General features: G+C 43.7%; 1 protein-coding gene across 1 annotated transcript in view; it reads right to left on the bottom strand.

Moving 5' to 3' along the window:
- T265_09655 (hypothetical protein) overlaps positions 1–18,018 on the bottom strand; it is a gene marked incomplete at both ends in the record, with an annotated part of 38,197 nt that overhangs the window by 2,528 nt on the left and 17,651 nt on the right. Inside the window, 7 exons of the mRNA XM_009175799.1 lie at positions 5,582–5,734; positions 7,137–7,378; positions 8,906–9,165; positions 10,291–10,525; positions 12,146–12,280; positions 14,138–14,411; positions 16,448–16,780. Coding sequence (XP_009174063.1) covers positions 5,582–5,734; positions 7,137–7,378; positions 8,906–9,165; positions 10,291–10,525; positions 12,146–12,280; positions 14,138–14,411; positions 16,448–16,780 — 1,632 coding nt within the window. The remainder of the gene's footprint in view (positions 1–5,581; positions 5,735–7,136; positions 7,379–8,905; positions 9,166–10,290; positions 10,526–12,145; positions 12,281–14,137; positions 14,412–16,447; positions 16,781–18,018) is intronic.

Here is an 18,018-nt window from a genome sequence, read left to right as displayed (position 1 = left end):
CACACACCTAAAAAAAAACACCTCAGGAAGCGTGGGCATTATTAGCCATTAGAAAATCAAGAATATGGACGCGGAAATAAGACCACATCCACAAGAGAAATTGCCACTATTCCAAATCAAACTGGCTACCATGTAGGCATAGGGCTTTGAAAAATAACCTCGGGAAAAGGTCCGACGTGTCTTGGAAAACAGTTCGTTCGCCATTACGGCAGCGATTGAACAAATCTCAGGCCCATAACATGCTCGGAAGAAAATCAAATCATCCGCCTTCATAAGAGTGTAGCTTAGCGGTGGAAGTACGGAGACATGACATGGTTCGTTTCTTCCAGTGCCACAAAAATCCTGCTTCCTACCACATTCGTGAAAGAGAATGAAAGATTCAGTTGGATCTCCTGTGAAAACCAAACTGGCATGCAAATGAGTACATTTGTCAAAAGGTCTAATTTGGATTCAAGTCGAAAATAAGGTTGACGGAAACTCAGGGACTGTGTCCTTCCTGGTGAGACCGAAGGAGGGCAAAATCGATCGTGGGCTGTCGATGGGTTTTCACCAAACCTGTGAGTAGTTTCCTTCAGGAGAATGAGGAGTAGTTTAAAAGTGGAACGGGACATATCGATTTCATAACAATCAACGTCAGGCTCGAAACACTGAAATCCGCTCACAACACATGCGTTCAGCACTCAGGCGACCGAACCGGCATAGTAAGTTAATTGAAGGAACAAACGCAATTTACTTAGATCTAATTTACTTAGATGCATAAAATGCAGACAAAAAAATCTATTTATTTGAACGGTATGAAGCACAGATCTTGTTATAGTGAGGCGGGGGTTTCGAAGCAGTACGCCCTCAATTCTCGAAACTATCCGGTTTGAAAAAGGAATATGGGTGTATGGGAGATTTTTTTACTGAAAATAACGCAAATATGAGGTTGTCTGGTAAACCTCTCTACTTGATCGAGTGAAAGGTGAATAGATTCCCTTCGTATATTTTCGTGCTAATTCACGTTATTTACTAAACTGACATCAGGTATTTCGATGACACATAGATAAAACTCTTCGAGAATAAACAACCCATGCTTTGAGGAATTATAATTTTCCCGACAAGTTCATCTCATTCAGAGGTTTCATTACATAAAGAAACAGAGTCGAAATGAAACAATGTTTTTCCTTATGAATACCCATTCGGTGAAAGCCCATTTAAGATTGTTGAATCAGAAAAGTGCAGAAAAAAACAAGGCAATCAAAGAAGTGACAACTTCACATACCAAATAACGAATCATACTGATCGTTAAATAAATTGCGAATAAATTAGATCAAAAATGCACACAACTGTTTTTTTCTGGGCACAAAGGGACATGTTTTCGTCAAACTCACGACAGAGAATGATTGGATGAGCAAGAAAAACTAACCGCAAGTCGGTAAGATAAAAACTTCAAAGGTCGTACCATGTAGACTACAGAAGCTACTAAAATTATTCGCGTTTCATTGCTTGTGCACAGATGGACCATGCTAAATGGTTACCACTTATTACAGATATTTACACGACTACCACGACTACCCGGCTTATATGCGCCTGTCTGAATCCGCCGTTCGGAACAGATGGAAAATGGGACCTAAGTGATGACACAGAAGCTGTGCTGTGACAAGAGTCAGAACCACATATTTAGTTGAATAATTGCCGACTACTTCATCATAATCAAGTATTAATCTCAACAGTGCGCATCTGTTGTGCTGCACGAGAAGAGCGCAAAGACTGATAAAGTGTACGGTTGACCAGACTTAGACAAAAGCTATGAAAGATGGCACAGATTCGAATAACGAACTCCTCTGGTCCCGAGATAACCTGGGCTTGTTCAAGATATATAAGGTTAACAGCGAGTAAAGCCGTGATGATGGCTGCCGACTCATTGTATACGGGTTACAAGAGGAAGATGCTAATTGAGGCACTCGAAACACTAGTCTGAAGCGTCCCGGTAAATGTCTTATGCTGGTAGAGTTTGGTCTCAATTCTTGAACACCCAGACCCAAATAACCTGACTTTCGTGTATTTTGTGGATTTTTCATGTACTTGGAAAAGGAAACGGTAAAAAACTGACTTAATGCAATTTGGAAACCCGGGTAACAGATAGCAACCTAATATTAAACTAACAATACTGAATGGCTGGTCGGTGGAGGAATGGTATTCTAGGACGACTCGACACGAACAGAAAGAACCTATAGATATGTGCAATACACTGACTTTAAGACAGCAGAGTAATAACAGGATAATAACACACTGATTATACAGTTCATTCCCTCTGAGGACCACGGAAACGCACCGATCAAAAGGAGTCTCTTCGGATAACTGAGCACTCTAGAGAACGCAACGGCAAACGTGAAACTTGCGTCTTAGAGAATGACTTTGTTGCCGATGCTTAGTAGACTATTCCCTGTGTCCCTGACAGTGTACGTTGTACACCAGTGTTGTACAAAAGTATTCCCATGTGGACGGTTGCAATTCTGAAATATTTCTGTCGGCGTTATTTTGGTAGTCACCAAGTTGGTGATAAAACTAGTTTTAACTTTCCTTTAATTCCTGGTGGAAAATGTCGGTGTGCATAGATTAGTGAAGGTCAACCTCAGAGATTCAAAGTTAATGGCGCGTCAGACGTTTGTAAAAATATGGTCGCATGACAAAGGCCTGTCGTTTAGTTCTAACACCCTTTCGATGCCTAGCTGCCATGTCACACGTAGGAATCACGAGGGCTGAGATACTGCGCAAGCCGAGACCTAAGTGATGACACAGAAGCTGTGCTGTGACAAGAGTCAGAACCACATATTTAGTTGAATAATTGCCGACTACTTCATCATAATCAAGTATTAATCTCAACAGTGCGCATCTGTTGTGCTGCACGAGAAGAGCGCAAAGACTGATAAAGTGTACGGTTGACCAGACTTAGACAAAAGCTATGAAAGATGGCACAGATTCGAATAACGAACTCCTCTGGTCCCGAGATAACCTGGGCTTGTTCAAGATATATAAGGTTAACAGCGAGTAAAGCCGTGATGATGGCTGCCGACTCATTGTATACGGGTTACAAGAGGAAGATGCTAATTGAGGCACTCGAAACACTAGTCTGAAGCGTCCCGGTAAATGTCTTATGCTGGTAGAGTTTGGTCTCAATTCTTGAACACCCAGACCCAAATAACCTGACTTTCGTGTATTTTGTGGATTTTTCATGTACTTGGAAAAGGAAACGGTAAAAAACTGACTTAATGCAATTTGGAAACCCGGGTAACAGATAGCAACCTAATATTAAACTAACAATACTGAATGGCTGGTCGGTGGAGGAATGGTATTCTAGGACGACTCGACACGAACAGAAAGAACCTATAGATATGTGCAATACACTGACTTTAAGACAGCAGAGTAATAACAGGATAATAACACACTGATTATACAGTTCATTCCCTCTGAGGACCACGGAAACGCACCGATCAAAAGGAGTCTCTTCGGATAACTGAGCACTCTAGAGAACGCAACGGCAAACGTGAAACTTGCGTCTTAGAGAATGACTTTGTTGCCGATGCTTAGTAGACTATTCCCTGTGTCCCTGACAGTGTACGTTGTACACCAGTGTTGTACAAAAGTATTCCCATGTGGACGGTTGCAATTCTGAAATATTTCTGTCGGCGTTATTTTGGTAGTCACCAAGTTGGTGATAAAACTAGTTTTAACTTTCCTTTAATTCCTGGTGGAAAATGTCGGTGTGCATAGATTAGTGAAGGTCAACCTCAGAGATTCAAAGTTAATGGCGCGTCAGACGTTTGTAAAAATATGGTCGCATGACAAAGGCCTGTCGTTTAGTTCTAACACCCTTTCGATGCCTAGCTGCCATGTCACACGTAGGAATCACGAGGGCTGAGATACTGCGCAAGCCGAGGTAGGAGCAGTCAAGATGCCGTAGTTGGCTTCGAACCACGAAGCATTCGGTTAGCACTTTCGAGCCCATATCACTGGGCTGTTTTGATCACTTTGGTAACAACCACAATCCAATCTCATGTACCATCCACCATGGGGTAAAACTGAGTGTCTGCGCAAACCGAGAAGCTCGGTGATCTGAAAGGTCGAAGAAACGAAAGAGGTGAAAAATGCTGTAAATGTCTGCAGGTTGTTTGATCTGATTTGACCGACAGGTGCTCGGAAACAACCAAGAATCAGGACGGTTCTGTTGAGCAGCAAAGGAGAACGTTTGGACTCTTGGTACAAATACTACGAACAATTCTGCTGGTCACCAGCTACCTCCCATCCCTTGGACAGAGGCACGGACTGTGAGTACAAGTGTTCAACTGCATACCCCTGCACAAGTCATTATGTAATCCTGGTTCTAATGAACTTTGATTTGTTGAATAAGCTAGGTAGCATCAAAACCCCTACCGGAATGCGCCTTGCACCTTTAAAGTGCAATACATCAGATCATGTTCACCGTAATTCAAGAAGCACTGAAGGTTCTGAAGAATTCTACACACACCGTTAATCGTAATAACTCGGACGGAAGGGCGTATAATGAAATCTGTACGAGTCACAAAGGCCTGAATCACGTTTGCTAGCTCAAGTCACTTGTGGAGTCATCGGGTCTCAAGGGTCGCGTGTACCAGGCCGCAACAATCGTTGTATTGTTGTATGATTGCAAGACATAGCCCCTATGAACAGTTGATCTGAAGGGTCTTCAGTTTTATTTCACCACTGACGTCTCAAAAGTGTCACTGTTGTTGGACGGTGTCAACCATTTCGCCCGGAGGCAATTGGAAAATGAGTAGTTGGTTGTACAGTAAGTATTCAGGAGCGTGAAACATACAGCACCAATAACTGCGGCTGCTCGACCATACCCTACGCGCACCGAGACGAGTGCATCCTTCAGAATGCCAGAAACGCTTACCTGGACAATGTATAACTTGATAGCAAAGTGTGAAATAGACTGGGCGGAGGATAGGCGTTGTTGGTTCGCTCTGACCTCTGCACTTGGCGTCCATTTGCTGCCAGCGGCATTCGTGCCGTCAGTTTATTTCTAGATTGTTTGATTGGGTATTTGGAGGTATTTACAGCTCAGAATAATTGTAGCAGGCTAACACCACTTCCATTCATATTTTTTTGTTACACTTAGAGTTAATGACTCGACGAACCTTGTGGTCGTAAGATAGTGAAGAATTGGTGTCAACGATGAAGTTGCTGTCTCTGATGATGACGTCGCTCTAACAGAGAGACCAAGGACCATAAAATTTAACAGGAGTTTGACAGCATATAGCAAAGGTGGTCACTCTAGGGGAGAACAAACCAGTGTGTATTTGATCTCGAGTCAACAGCCATTTAGTGGATTGCCTAACAACGAATTAGTGGATGAGATAACCTGCTAGAGCGAGTCTTGTAAGCAACTGAAGAGAATGTACACACCGTGGTAAGAAAGCCTAAGACAAACGGTCAAACTCTGTTCATGATGACTCAGCTGAGGGTCCACTTCATATAATACACCGAGTAGAGCCAATATGTGGGTCTTTAACAGGCGTAATTACTACGTTAGAGAATTTGTTGCTGGAAAACTCACCTAGTTTGTCCTAGACGGTGAACACGATCTTCGGCTTGTTTGTCATTATACGGATTGAAGTCTATGTCGTGAATGATGACAACATCGGCGCCGGTGAGGTTCAGTCCTAGTCCCCCAGCACGTGTCGACAGGAGAAAAACTTCTATGGAGGAACTGACGAATACAGAGAGTGAAGAGAAAACAGGTGAACAAAATAAGCTGTATTGGATTTCAAAGTCACTCACTATCAGGGATTTAGTCCCACCTGAAAGACGAATCAGACCAGTTTCGCCGAGCTAGTGATACAGGTGTAAAAAAGACTTGTATGATATAATGATATATAGGGCAGAATAGGGAACGAATTACGGAATGGAAAAGGCAACACATCCACATTCGTAATTCATCGATCCGGACTGGTTGACATTTGTCATTTTAGTTATTCAAGCAAAATAGAATACAACAGAATTCTCGCCACACTCATTTGCTTGTATGATTAATGATATATAGGGCAGAATAGGGAACGAATTACGGAATGGAAAAGGCAACACATCCACATTCGTAATTCATCGATCCGGACTGGTTGACATTTGTCATTTTAGTTATTCAAGCAAAATAGAATACAACAGAATTCTCGCCACACTCATTTGCCAATTGTCAAAGGTATGCCATGATGTGCAAACAATTCATTAGACCAAGAATGACATGTCCACCTGAGCTGCTCTGGAGGAACCAGAGCGACAGGCCAAGTCGCAAGGTTTTCGGAATGAATAACTCACCTATAATAAATGAACTGATCACACTCCATAGGCTATGCTGGTTTAGCTACGTGTCTCATATTCCAGTCAACCCCGAAGGGCACAGTCACGTGGAGATGAGAAACGAACCACGGGATGTCCAACAATGGCTTGGCAGCGAAGTATAAAAACAACCACCAGAAAACTCAGTTGCGTTGGGCATTGCAGTCTCCCTGGATGGGGACCCCGAGATGATACACATCAATGATTAGAGACATTGTCAGAAATGGCCCAGTGGCGCTCGTACATTCATGCTATTGCCTTCAATGCATGACTCCCTTCTCAAACTCCCAACTTAGAAATCCACTGACAACCCTGTGTTGGCGCATCATGTCTAGTTATCTGACCCACCTCGCCAAGTCATCGGTGAATGAAACTGTGGCAGGTAGTACCACGGTACGGTACGTACACGGTTTTTACGTGAATAGCTCTCATCATAATAGCAGTCTTACCCAAGCTGCAAGGAAACCATTCTCGTTAACCAACACTCGTTCATGTAATCCAACCAAGAAGAGGAAATAGCGCCAGGTAGTTCAGTGGTGAGGATGCAAACGCAGCGACCGCGAGGTCCGTGGTTCAAACCCACCCTCCGCATCTCGACTACCCCAATCTGGGCTCCGGCAACTCGGCAGTAGCCCAGCCCTAGTGCTTGCTTCGGGTTAGGCGACAACTATGCACGGAAATGGCATTACAGTTGAATCATTATTTTGCCTATTTTTAGAAGACAGAAAAGACAAAAATTAGTTACAATAAGAAGAACGAAGGACCTGGGTTATTCTCACCTATTAAATCGATCAACCAGATGTTGGCGTTCGTTCACGGGCGTACTGCCATCTAAACGAAGATAGCGGAGGTCTCTATAGCGAAGGAATTCTTCCAGCAGGTCAAGGACGATGACAAACTGACTGAAAATGAGTAGCCTGTGGCCAGCTTCAATCATCTTGGGAATCTGAGCATCCAGCCAAGTCAGCTTACCGGAACCAGACATAATGGTTTCGATCGGCATAGTGTAAGAGGACAAGATCTAGGGGATCAGGACAAAAGAATGAAACGAAAAATTCGAACGACGGAACTAGTCGATAGAAATCGGTGTTTCTGTGAGTACAGTGATCACATACTACATAAAACGTAGCATTTTGCATCCTCACCTATTCGCAGATTTTCTGTTTTGAAAACACTCAATTTTTCGATCGCCACATTCACGAATTTCATGGGTATTATGGACCTTTATCAGTATTACAACGAAATACGTGTCTTATGTGTATACGTACATATACACTTATAAATAGCAAACGAAATCCAATGGTAAACGGGACACACTAACTTAAAGAGTAAAATATTAACAAGTGCACATCACATTTACAAAATAGGCGAAAAACATTTTTGCATGGATATTGAAGATTCCAAGAGCTGTAAATTTATAAGTCAGCGAAATCATTTTCACCTCCGCTGTAAAACACTGCACACCTGATTTACCAGCGTCGCCTGCACCCACAAACCAACTATGAGTGTAAGTAAACGCTTTGGTGTTCTACACGAAGTCCTGCGAGTTCTACGCGGAATCCACTTGGCTATATGCTTGCAAATGTTTCCTGTACAACTTCAATCATCTGAATTGCATTTAAAGAGTGAGGGGGGATAAGGTAGGGCATTCTAGGGGATGCCTTCCACATGTCTAACAGTTTAGTGTTTCGCGCATGAAGGGGACGAAATGTAAGGTAGCAAAAAATAAAGACCTAGTATATTCGTTAAAAGGAGAACTAACCAGGTTGTTGGGTATGCTGGCTGTGTCATGTTAAAAATCCCCAATTTTCAGACTTCAGTAAGCTACTGACTGGATATTACTAGTGAGGTTAAACACGTCAGAAACCATTGGCCATAGGCGGATCAGCCAGTCTAACAGCCCTGTATTTACGCATCAATTTATTAGCTCCCGTCTCCTATGCGTAGCTACCTACCCCAACTCCCAAACATCAGTGGACGAAACTTTGGCAGCTATAACCACTGCACAAGTACGCGGTTCTTACAGCTGATAATGATAATGGCGTCGTAGACCGTATGAATACAAGACAGCATTCAAAAGTAGGAGAACCACAGAGTGATGGAGCAGACCAGACGACATGAAAAAGACGGTGAGTTAGCAAGAACTTTTCAATGAAAATCCGAGTACGTACACCTATTGCGCCATAGTTTATAATACCTGGTTAAGGTCCCTCAACAGCTTTTTCGACCAACTTATCCGTTCGCCCATATCCCACTCAATTGTCCATCACACCACATCAAACCTAAATCGGTCCATTATTTGCAAGTAGAGAACCCTCTGTGTCTCCGTTTCCGCAATACTTCCCTTGATCGACGTCCTATCTGCATACGCACTCAAAAGGTCCTCCGCGGGGCAATCGGCAGAATTCAGTGGTCTAACTGTTCAAGATCTGTTAAATCGTGCTGCTCTATTTGGATTAAGGATTTGGTCCAGGATTATACCGACAAAATTTCATGCATACGTGACAGGTATAAAGTAGTACACGAGGATGTAGCGCGGAAGACTTACATCATAAAACTGACAAATCTTATGTACTTGATGATCACTCAATACAGACAAATCCTCGTAAATCAGCTGCGGATCGGAATTTGCATGACTGGGATCCAAATGGAGAGTTTCAGCAATATCTCGTAAAGATGCTTGTGAAAAAGCGATGCCGGACAAAAGAGCCTGATGGTTGGCTGCCTTGCGCAGTTGCACAATCATGTTAGAAGGTGAATCGACGCTCAGATTAGTGTCCAGCGTAGCAGAGTCCGTGCCGTTCAACACTACAATGAACAATTCAAAAAGCAAAAGAATGTAGGGAACGAACGGACTCGGAAAGGAGTAATAAAACAGACAGATGAACAGTGTGAAACAGTTCGAATAATTTTAGCACGTTGCAAACAAACACGTAGCTAACATTCCAAACTTGAATGAATTGTGAATAAAATATATAACATTAAAATTGATTCTTTTAAGGACCCCTGACGACGCCCAGTCAAAAAAAACCTCAGAATGTCGCATTAGACTGGAGAGTACGGTGTACTGAGCCTACGCTGCTACAAAGGCTCAAACATCGCCCATAGCCATAGACTACTGGCTTGCGTATAAAGGCTTGCTTGCAAGCCCCCACACCAGATATGTTTTAGAGAGCTCAGAAGACGTATATGTGAACCTCCTATTCTTCTCCCATACGCTGAGCTCACGTTGAACGAAAGTAAGATAATCTCAATAGGACTGTTACTGAAAAAAGGAGTAGACCTCGTCTGAGGTGACTCGTACGGAGAAGCCAAGATCATGGTGTCTAGCTACCATGCCACTCGAAGGAAACACGATACTGTCACACTGGTCAAACCTAGACAGGAGCGGTCGAGATGCCGAGGTTAAGTCCGAACCATAGACCTTCTGGTTAGTAAATTCGTCCCTAAACCATTAAGCTATCTCGAGTTTGATGGCAAGGAATATGGTGACGAGGGAGGAAACAAATGATTCGTTAGAGCATAGGTGGAAGCTTCTGTTTACCAGACACGCAAACCTATTGGTATGCCTCATGTATTAGCGTTGCAATAACCTACTCTTTGAACGCTGTCCTGTCTGCGTGGTTACCCGAAAAAACTAAGATGGAATCCCAGCAGGTCACTGAACGGATAACAGATCAAATTCCACAGGACTGTGGAATTTCGGACGTCACCCAATGAAGAGTTGTAACAAGAATTTATGGAGTGCCCTCTGTTAAAACCAACCTGAAGATTGAGGTACCTCTCATGTCAACCAAATGACCGACATGCTGATCGCTATCAGATCTTAAGTTCATCGAATTTGGTATGCAAAACATCGATGTGAAGTTGTATGCGAGCAGACAAACACGAAGGGGTGGGACTTATCAGTACCAAAGTAGTTGTTGAACATACCGGCAGTTTCCACACGAGGTCTTTTAGATGGAACGCCTTCAGCGTCAGGCTCTTGATTCTCATTACCAGGTTCCTCAAGTTTAACATGGTGGGTCGAATCCGTATTCTCCACGGGGACATGTGTGTCTGTCGCTTGGCGGAAACGATCTACGAGTTTCCAGTAGTGTTTCGACTGAGATTCAGTCATTTTCACTTTGACAACTTCGTTTGTTTTTGTGGGTAACTGATCCAAAACCTATGGAGAAAAAATGACAGCACAGAACCGAATTTATATGACACTATCATTATTATTGTCATACGGGGGCAATAAAGGACTGATGCACCGGAAAGGTAGTGCCAACAGGTCAGGGATGCACGCTGTAGCAACCTTACACAGTTCCATCAAAAAAAACATGGGTAGATTTCCAGTAGAAATATACAGACGGTGGCGCTGCTCAACACTGAGCTCGACGATGACTGGTTAAGCATGCTCAGATACCGTGTACAATATTGGCGACCGTGAACCGGGGTAATCCAGAGTGTACAGTGCCATGAAGGATATGGATATAAAGCTGAACCTTCCTGGACTTTAGTGAAATATCCCTGGGCACTAGGAACACACCCAACATGACAATTCTGGGGGTGATCCGGTTAGGACCGTGCTACTGGTCAGTTTGTTTCAGTTTGATACCCTCATTCAATACATACGGTGCGTATGAATTGCAGTCACCTGCAACAAAAGGTACAAGCAGTAGACTAAAGATGGGGAAAATTAACAACGATTCGTCATCGTATCGGAGAAATCATCGGCGCCCAGAAATCTATTATTGGTCACAGGGGAACGGTTTTAATAACTTATCCAGAATACACCGCGTTGTTACAGGTGATGAACTCAACACGAAATCCGTCCAACCTCCAGTCATGGGTTTGCTACTCAAGCCCCACTACAAATGAGCAGCACGAGTTGACAGCCAAAATGTGAGCCAAAAGGTTCGATGAGAACAGGCTGCAAAATAACCAACAAGCCAATAGAAGCAAAGTACTTTTGAGTAGGGTCCCGGAGGAGTTGGAAATACCCCTATCCAGAAAAGTCAAACACTTACTGCAGATGCAAAGTCCCTCATGGTTATCCTTGATCATTCAGCGGAGTCACTGACTCCTCTCGGATCATATGACTCACAAATCTGATGTTTTCAAGCTCACCTTCGAGGGACGAAGGTGAGCACGATCAACAAATGATCGCACCACTATACATTTACGGCTCTCAACAGCGATGTTCTCTCGTTACTACTCCGTAATTCACAAGTACTGTCAGGTAATCCTATCGAATACATCAGAGAACAGACGCCAGAGTCGGTGATATAGTCGGTACATGTTAAAAACAATACCACTGATCAGAAAGATATAGTATTCGGCCAATACAGTAGCAAAAGAGGGGAAATTAGATAGTTGCGCGAAAACCCCATAATAACAGAAAACTCTGCACAGGTCAAAGACCTGTTGCGAAAAAACGATAGGAAACTAAGAAATACATGCTGGTGCCTACAGTATTAATCACAACTCGGAGTTGGGCAATAGGAAGAAAGTCAGTAATAATTCTTGACAGTCGTCTGGGATTTGAAGCTTTGTGGGTAGTCCAGATTCCTGCAAACTTTGAAGCGAACTTCCCAGCAGAGAGTTGCTGTAAGTTACGAAACTGCAAACAGACCTTCGGAGACAAGCACTTAGTTACGAGCCCCCTGTAAACGCTACAACGAGTTTGTCATGCGGAGCCGTAACAGTTTTGAGCAGATGTAGTGCACACCATACAACCGCAGTTACCGAAGTTTATACAATGTTTATCTATGACATCAAAGGCCAACATGTGAAAACGTACCTGGGACTTGAGACGCCGGAGGAAAAATGGCTGCAGCAAATTCTTTGCTTGCTCCAAACGTTCCACCTCAAAGTTACTTCTTTCGCAGACGTCCAGATCACAGAGCTGATTCTCGTCGCGCTCGCTGACGGATTTCTGAAAGGAGGATAACGAAAGGACAAATTAGTCACTTATGGTCATTTGTAATAGTGAATTTGTTTGAGTAGTTTACATATGAACCCAGTCGGAAGTTAAGCGAAACACCAACAGATAATCCAAGGCAGTCAACAGCCTACTGCACATATCAACATTGTGAAAGAAAAAGAAACTTCAACTGCGGAACCCTTTCGGTGTATAGTTGTCACGCCACCCGAATGAAGCATGAGGGCTCAAATCCTGTCGGGTTGCCAGAGTCTAGACAGGAACAATCGAGAGACAGAGGTTAGGTTCGAACCAGAGACCTTCTGGTCAGTAAGCTTGCGCCCTAACCATTGACCTGTTTTGAAATTCAATGTGGTGAACCCAGGCTAAAAGCCTTACGCCATCGCTAAAAAACAGTGACTATCAAAACCCCATCAAAGTCTATATCTTGGCGATACAAACAAAGTACCGAATTTCTTGATGGAACTCACTATATAATAGTCATTAGTTATGATTCTCTGATCGCCTTTAGAAAGGAACGTTCTCGCCAGGATTATCTTGCTTGTCAACATTACTCCACTTGCTTAGTTGTTTTCCGCTTCAGCTGCAGAACTAGACTCTCCGATAAATCGTCACAGACTGATGCAATTGTCCAACTTAGGCCTTCTATAAAAAGCCGAAACAGTCACAGAGCCTGGCGAGTAAATTTAAACGCTCACTTCATTGTTTCTTGCGGCCACCAATATCGAAGTGGGACGACGATGTCCAAAATTTTGAGGGGAAATTTCAGATCGTTTCGGGAATGACTTCAACAAAGATGCGTGGAATTTTTAGACATACTAACCTGTTGGTTGAAGCTTTGCCGTTGGAGAAATACTAGTTTCTAACTGGAAGGACGCAGAACAGTTCGCAATAATACAAACAGGCAGGGACCCCTATATCTGGAAACTGACAGTTTGCAAATTGCCAAATTCTTTACAGTGTTGACACAGGCAGTTGGTTCACAATGGGCGAAATAACTAAGCCATCGAATCATGCACTCTAGAAAACCGGATTTTACTGCATCACAGTGACCAAATTGAGTGCATCAGTACAAGTCCGAGTAGTTCAGTGTAAACTTCAGTGAAGAGCACGCTGGGGTGGATTCTATAGACATACTAAACACGTGAATCCATGTATTGAATCAAAACACTGAATTGAACTGACGATAGTGGAATATGGATATAGCAGTCTGAGAGTGAAGAACATCGCTTGTCACCGTTGAGCAAAACCCTCAACCTCAAACTGAGTATTTCACCTGACTCAACTGAATTCTGTTTTCCTCATTTAATTATCCCGAACCACCTGTGAAAACTACCAGGTGAGTATAAATCGTTCAGGTTCGACACCCTTTCAGTGCATAGCTGTCGGGTGATTCGGAAGAAGCACGAGGGCTAAGGCTAAAAAGGAACAATCGGAAAGTTATAGATTCAAGCTATGAAACTTTCGGTCAGTAATTTCTCGCCCCAGCGACTGATCTTGAGCCCATGTGTTTGAATATCGGAAAAGTAAAGTGCGTTGTAAGCGAACGGGACAGGAGTGGATGTCGAAATAGCAAGAATGTTGTTCCATTTGCAGTTAACAGCAAGGTCCGACTTTGGAAGGATGCAGCATCCGCAGTACACCATGTAACTCACTTGCATTAAACACAACGGCTACTCGCTCACCGGTCTAATTTTGCCGGTTGACTCTCGACAGCATGCGGCTATGCCACAACCTGAAAAGCGGTCACTATCAAGTAGGGTAATCCGTGGAATCACAAAAAAACACTAAGCCGAATAATTAGACATACACGAGTTGTCCGCAGGCGTAAAGTGATATACATATACGTACAGAGTAGACCTGGAACATTCGCTTGAGGAGATCAGTAGACCGCGCGAACAAATCTGGCATTAAGAATGATAGGAGTGATACCAACTCCAAAAGGTTGTTTTGCAGCGGAGTACCGGTCAAGAGAAGCCGACGCTGTACGCGAAAATTACTCAGATGACGATATCGTTGCGAGGACATGTTCTTCAACATGTGAGCCTCATCAAAAATGCCATAATGAAAATTGACACGCTTCATTAGTGCTCTGTCCTCAATTGTGCTAGTTCCGATGGCGTAGCTAAATTTGCAAAGAAAAAAACGGAGGATTAGGTTAAAACTTGGTTGACCCGGGTAAGACACCTAATCAAAGGCTGAAATGGGATTGCGTAAAATTCTAAGAGCGCTTAAAACAAAGTAGAGGAAAATTAAGCATTGGCATACTTGGTACTAGCAGCTCAGCGAACACAACCGAACCGGTCAAAAACACACACTCAGTACAGTGGTAATGACTGCAAAAATAAATATCCTGAAAAAAAACTATCGGAATGTGAGCCTTCGCTCCATTTTCTAGAGAGAGCTAGGCAGTGGGACACCTCTAAAGGCATTAAACCAACGACCATCTATGCTGCCTGGGCTATCAACATTCTCCTCTATATCAAACAACTCGGACCACTGGGTTTGATGTAAATCATCACTACGCGAAAGGCACAAACGAGCCAGGGGAGGTCAAACAATGGCTTGTCAACGAAGTATGGAAGCCATCTCAGGCAAACAGGTGCGCTGGTCACTGGCTGGAGACCCCGAGACGGGACACATCAGTGGTTAGAGACAGTCAGATATGGTCCAGTTGCGGCCTCAATGGCACGAATGCATCCCAGATGTTGCCTTAACTGCATAGCTTCCCCTTCTGATCTCCCCATTGAAAATCAACTGACCCTCTGTGTTGACTCATCAATTATATCAGGTAGTCTCCAATGCGTAGCTACCTAACCCTACATCCAAAAATTATCGATGGACGAACCCGTGGCAGCCACAACCACTGTACAGCGAGTACAGCGTTTTTACAGCTGAAGACTGACAATATATGCTCGCTACTAGGGTACGTGGCGTGCGACCTCCTTCAGGGTTTAGCCTCACGTGCAAAGAGAATCACGTGGACGGCAACCACCAGATCCAAGAACTCTTAATCTGGAGGCGGCCCAAATACATTAACTTGGCAAGACAAATAGAAAAGGCCAAGTCTCACAGTCGCAAAGTAAGACTGTCGTCGTTGTTGGGTGAACACCAATGAAATTCGTTTCTGGCAAAAAGAAATGGCGCAATTTGGCAGATACGCCGGCACAGACACAGACACCAGGACTGTTGCAAACTGCAGATAGGGCAGTAGGAAACCCCGGATCGGTGCTAAAACAGGCCCATTTAGGTGCAGCACAAATACAAACATAGTATCTGTGATACAAAACCATAGCGATTCAGACGGCTGTAGAGGACAATTGTAAGTCACCGCAGTGAGCTGAAACGAACTAAACCGTACACAGAGGGAGCACAGGATGGAAAGGTCTGTGAAGACCGTCACCCTAACCGACGGCGATGAATGCATTAATATCATGTCATAGTATCATCCGGGTTCATGCGGTCTAACGCTTTCCTGATTAGTTGCCCAAACATACTGTGCATCAATCGAGTAAAGAAGTTACAGACAACAGCGAATTCTCAGTCCAAGTAAGCATTTAGATCGCAGGAACACAACACATAGCAAAGTTAAATGGGTCCATGAGGAAGAAGAGCGATTATTAAGATTTTTACGTTTCGAGTGCAATGTCACCGGACGAACAGGATTGGATTTTTTTCTGAAACGTGGCCAACATATAAGAAAGAAAATCTATCAACAAGATGTCGATAGCAGGTATTCATTGCAATGTTCATTGCAGGTCTCATAGCAATAGGTAAATGCGAATAAAGGGGAAAACGGGGAAGCCTCCAGTATCTCCGTTGACAAAACACTCATCCATTGAGCGAGCCATCGTGTACTTGAGCCTCCATTAGAGAAAACAGAGACTAGTGCCATCGACGCACGAATCCGTGTACCGGGTTCAGACCAAAGTTTGACACCGCTGATAATCTACCTCAATGCAGGTCGAATAAGACAACCCCGTAAAAAAGCTCAGCAGTACTCTGACACGTGGAAACAACATTTTTGAGATAAGACAGAATACAACTCAAGCACAACCACTGAACGGCCAACAAGTAGCTGAAAGTCAAACTCTCTCTCCGTCAAAAGTATGATAAATTGTGAAAAAATGCACCCATACAGTGAGTCTACCATTAACGAACCTTGTCAGTAGAATATTAAAATCTGGGTGAGTGCCAGCCTCATAAATCTTCAACCGGATGGCTTTTCGTTGTTCAGCGGAGCCTTGATACACCAGCACTTTGAGGTGGGAACACCAATCGGACAATTCCCGCAGCCAATTTTCCTGAGTTGAGCTTGGACAAATGATTAGGTGAGGTCCGCGGTCTCCATTCTCCCACAGGCTAGCCAGAAAAGCAATTGCTTGAATGGTTTTTCCCAAACCCATTTCATCAGCGAGAATTCCATTTACTTGTTCATGATGCAACAGTCGTAACCAATTAAGTCCGACAAGCTGATAAGGTTTGAGTTCAAGCCTGAAACACGTAGGAATACGATGTAGCCATGAGTGAACAGAAGGTAAATGGGCTTCCTGAAAACAGTGGAGACACGTAATTCGCCTCCAACTCCTAATTTATACGGACGAAGAACAACGGATGGGCTATTTTAGAATTCCAGAGACACAAAGACACTTAGTTCGAAGTTTACGGTAATTATTTCAAAGGCGGACACGAATTTTATTGTCTGACGGTCTAAAAGTTAAAGAGCATGAGAACATGAACGCCCCTGCAGTACCGCGACCCAAACGTTGACACCAAATCCCAAGGTTCTGGAGGATGCGCTGGTAACATTCTAGTGACTGAGCAGTCTATGAGGTACCTGAAATGCCAGAAGGCTAGAAAAACTTGTAACTTCAGTCGCTGCAGCTCAGAAGTGAGAATCAGCCCAATGGCCAGATGCATGACGAAGATGATTAGATCACAATTCATATGTCAAGTATATGTGTAATCAATCCCAGAAATGTCCTGACAGTGATCGAAGCCTCGAACAAAAATACTGAAGCCAGCCGTCAGATTGCGCAAGGTTGTCGGTCGATCCGATCAGATGAAGAGAGTCAGATTTAGACGATGGCAACATCATACACCAGATCGAAACTACTGGCTTCTGCGTGGCTTGCAGCATGGAAACAAAGAATATCTGTATAACACTATACGAAAACCCATCGAATTCATTCTTAAACTGCAGAGTAGCTGAACAACACTAGATCAATCGTTGAAGAGCAATGGGCATAAGTGTAACGACCAACTGACCTGACAAACTGACGCTCAGTAAAGACAGGATAAGCACTGGCACATAGTAAACTGAATATCAATATTGCCTATTGACAAACTGGAGGCAGAGTGATAGAAACTGAGTACATTACGAGCTACTACTGTTGTCCATGACAATGGAGTGATAGCATAAAAGCTGAACCACTCTGAGTAGCAAATTATGAACGGTTCTTTAGTTCTTAGGAAAACTAGATCAAACCAACATAATTACATCAGTGGACGTGTGACGAGGGGCTATGGGTGAGGACCGTGAACAAAGTAGATGAATTACCCATGCTTCAAAGACTACGCCGGTTAAAAAATGTATGCCATTCCACTCAAAGGAGGGACGAGGGCTGGGATACTGCCGGGTTGCCCAAGCCTAGACAGGGGAAGTCGAGAGGCGGTCGGGCTCGAACCACGGATCTTCCGGTCAGTAAATTTGCGCCCTAACCACTGAGCCA

This window comes from Opisthorchis viverrini (assembly GCF_000715545.1).
Source record: "Opisthorchis viverrini unplaced genomic scaffold opera_v5_293, whole genome shotgun sequence".
Taxonomy (NCBI): Eukaryota; Metazoa; Platyhelminthes; class Trematoda; order Opisthorchiida; family Opisthorchiidae; genus Opisthorchis; species Opisthorchis viverrini.
Note: the sequence above shows the minus strand (reverse complement) of the source record. Positions and strands in the feature narration are given on the sequence as shown.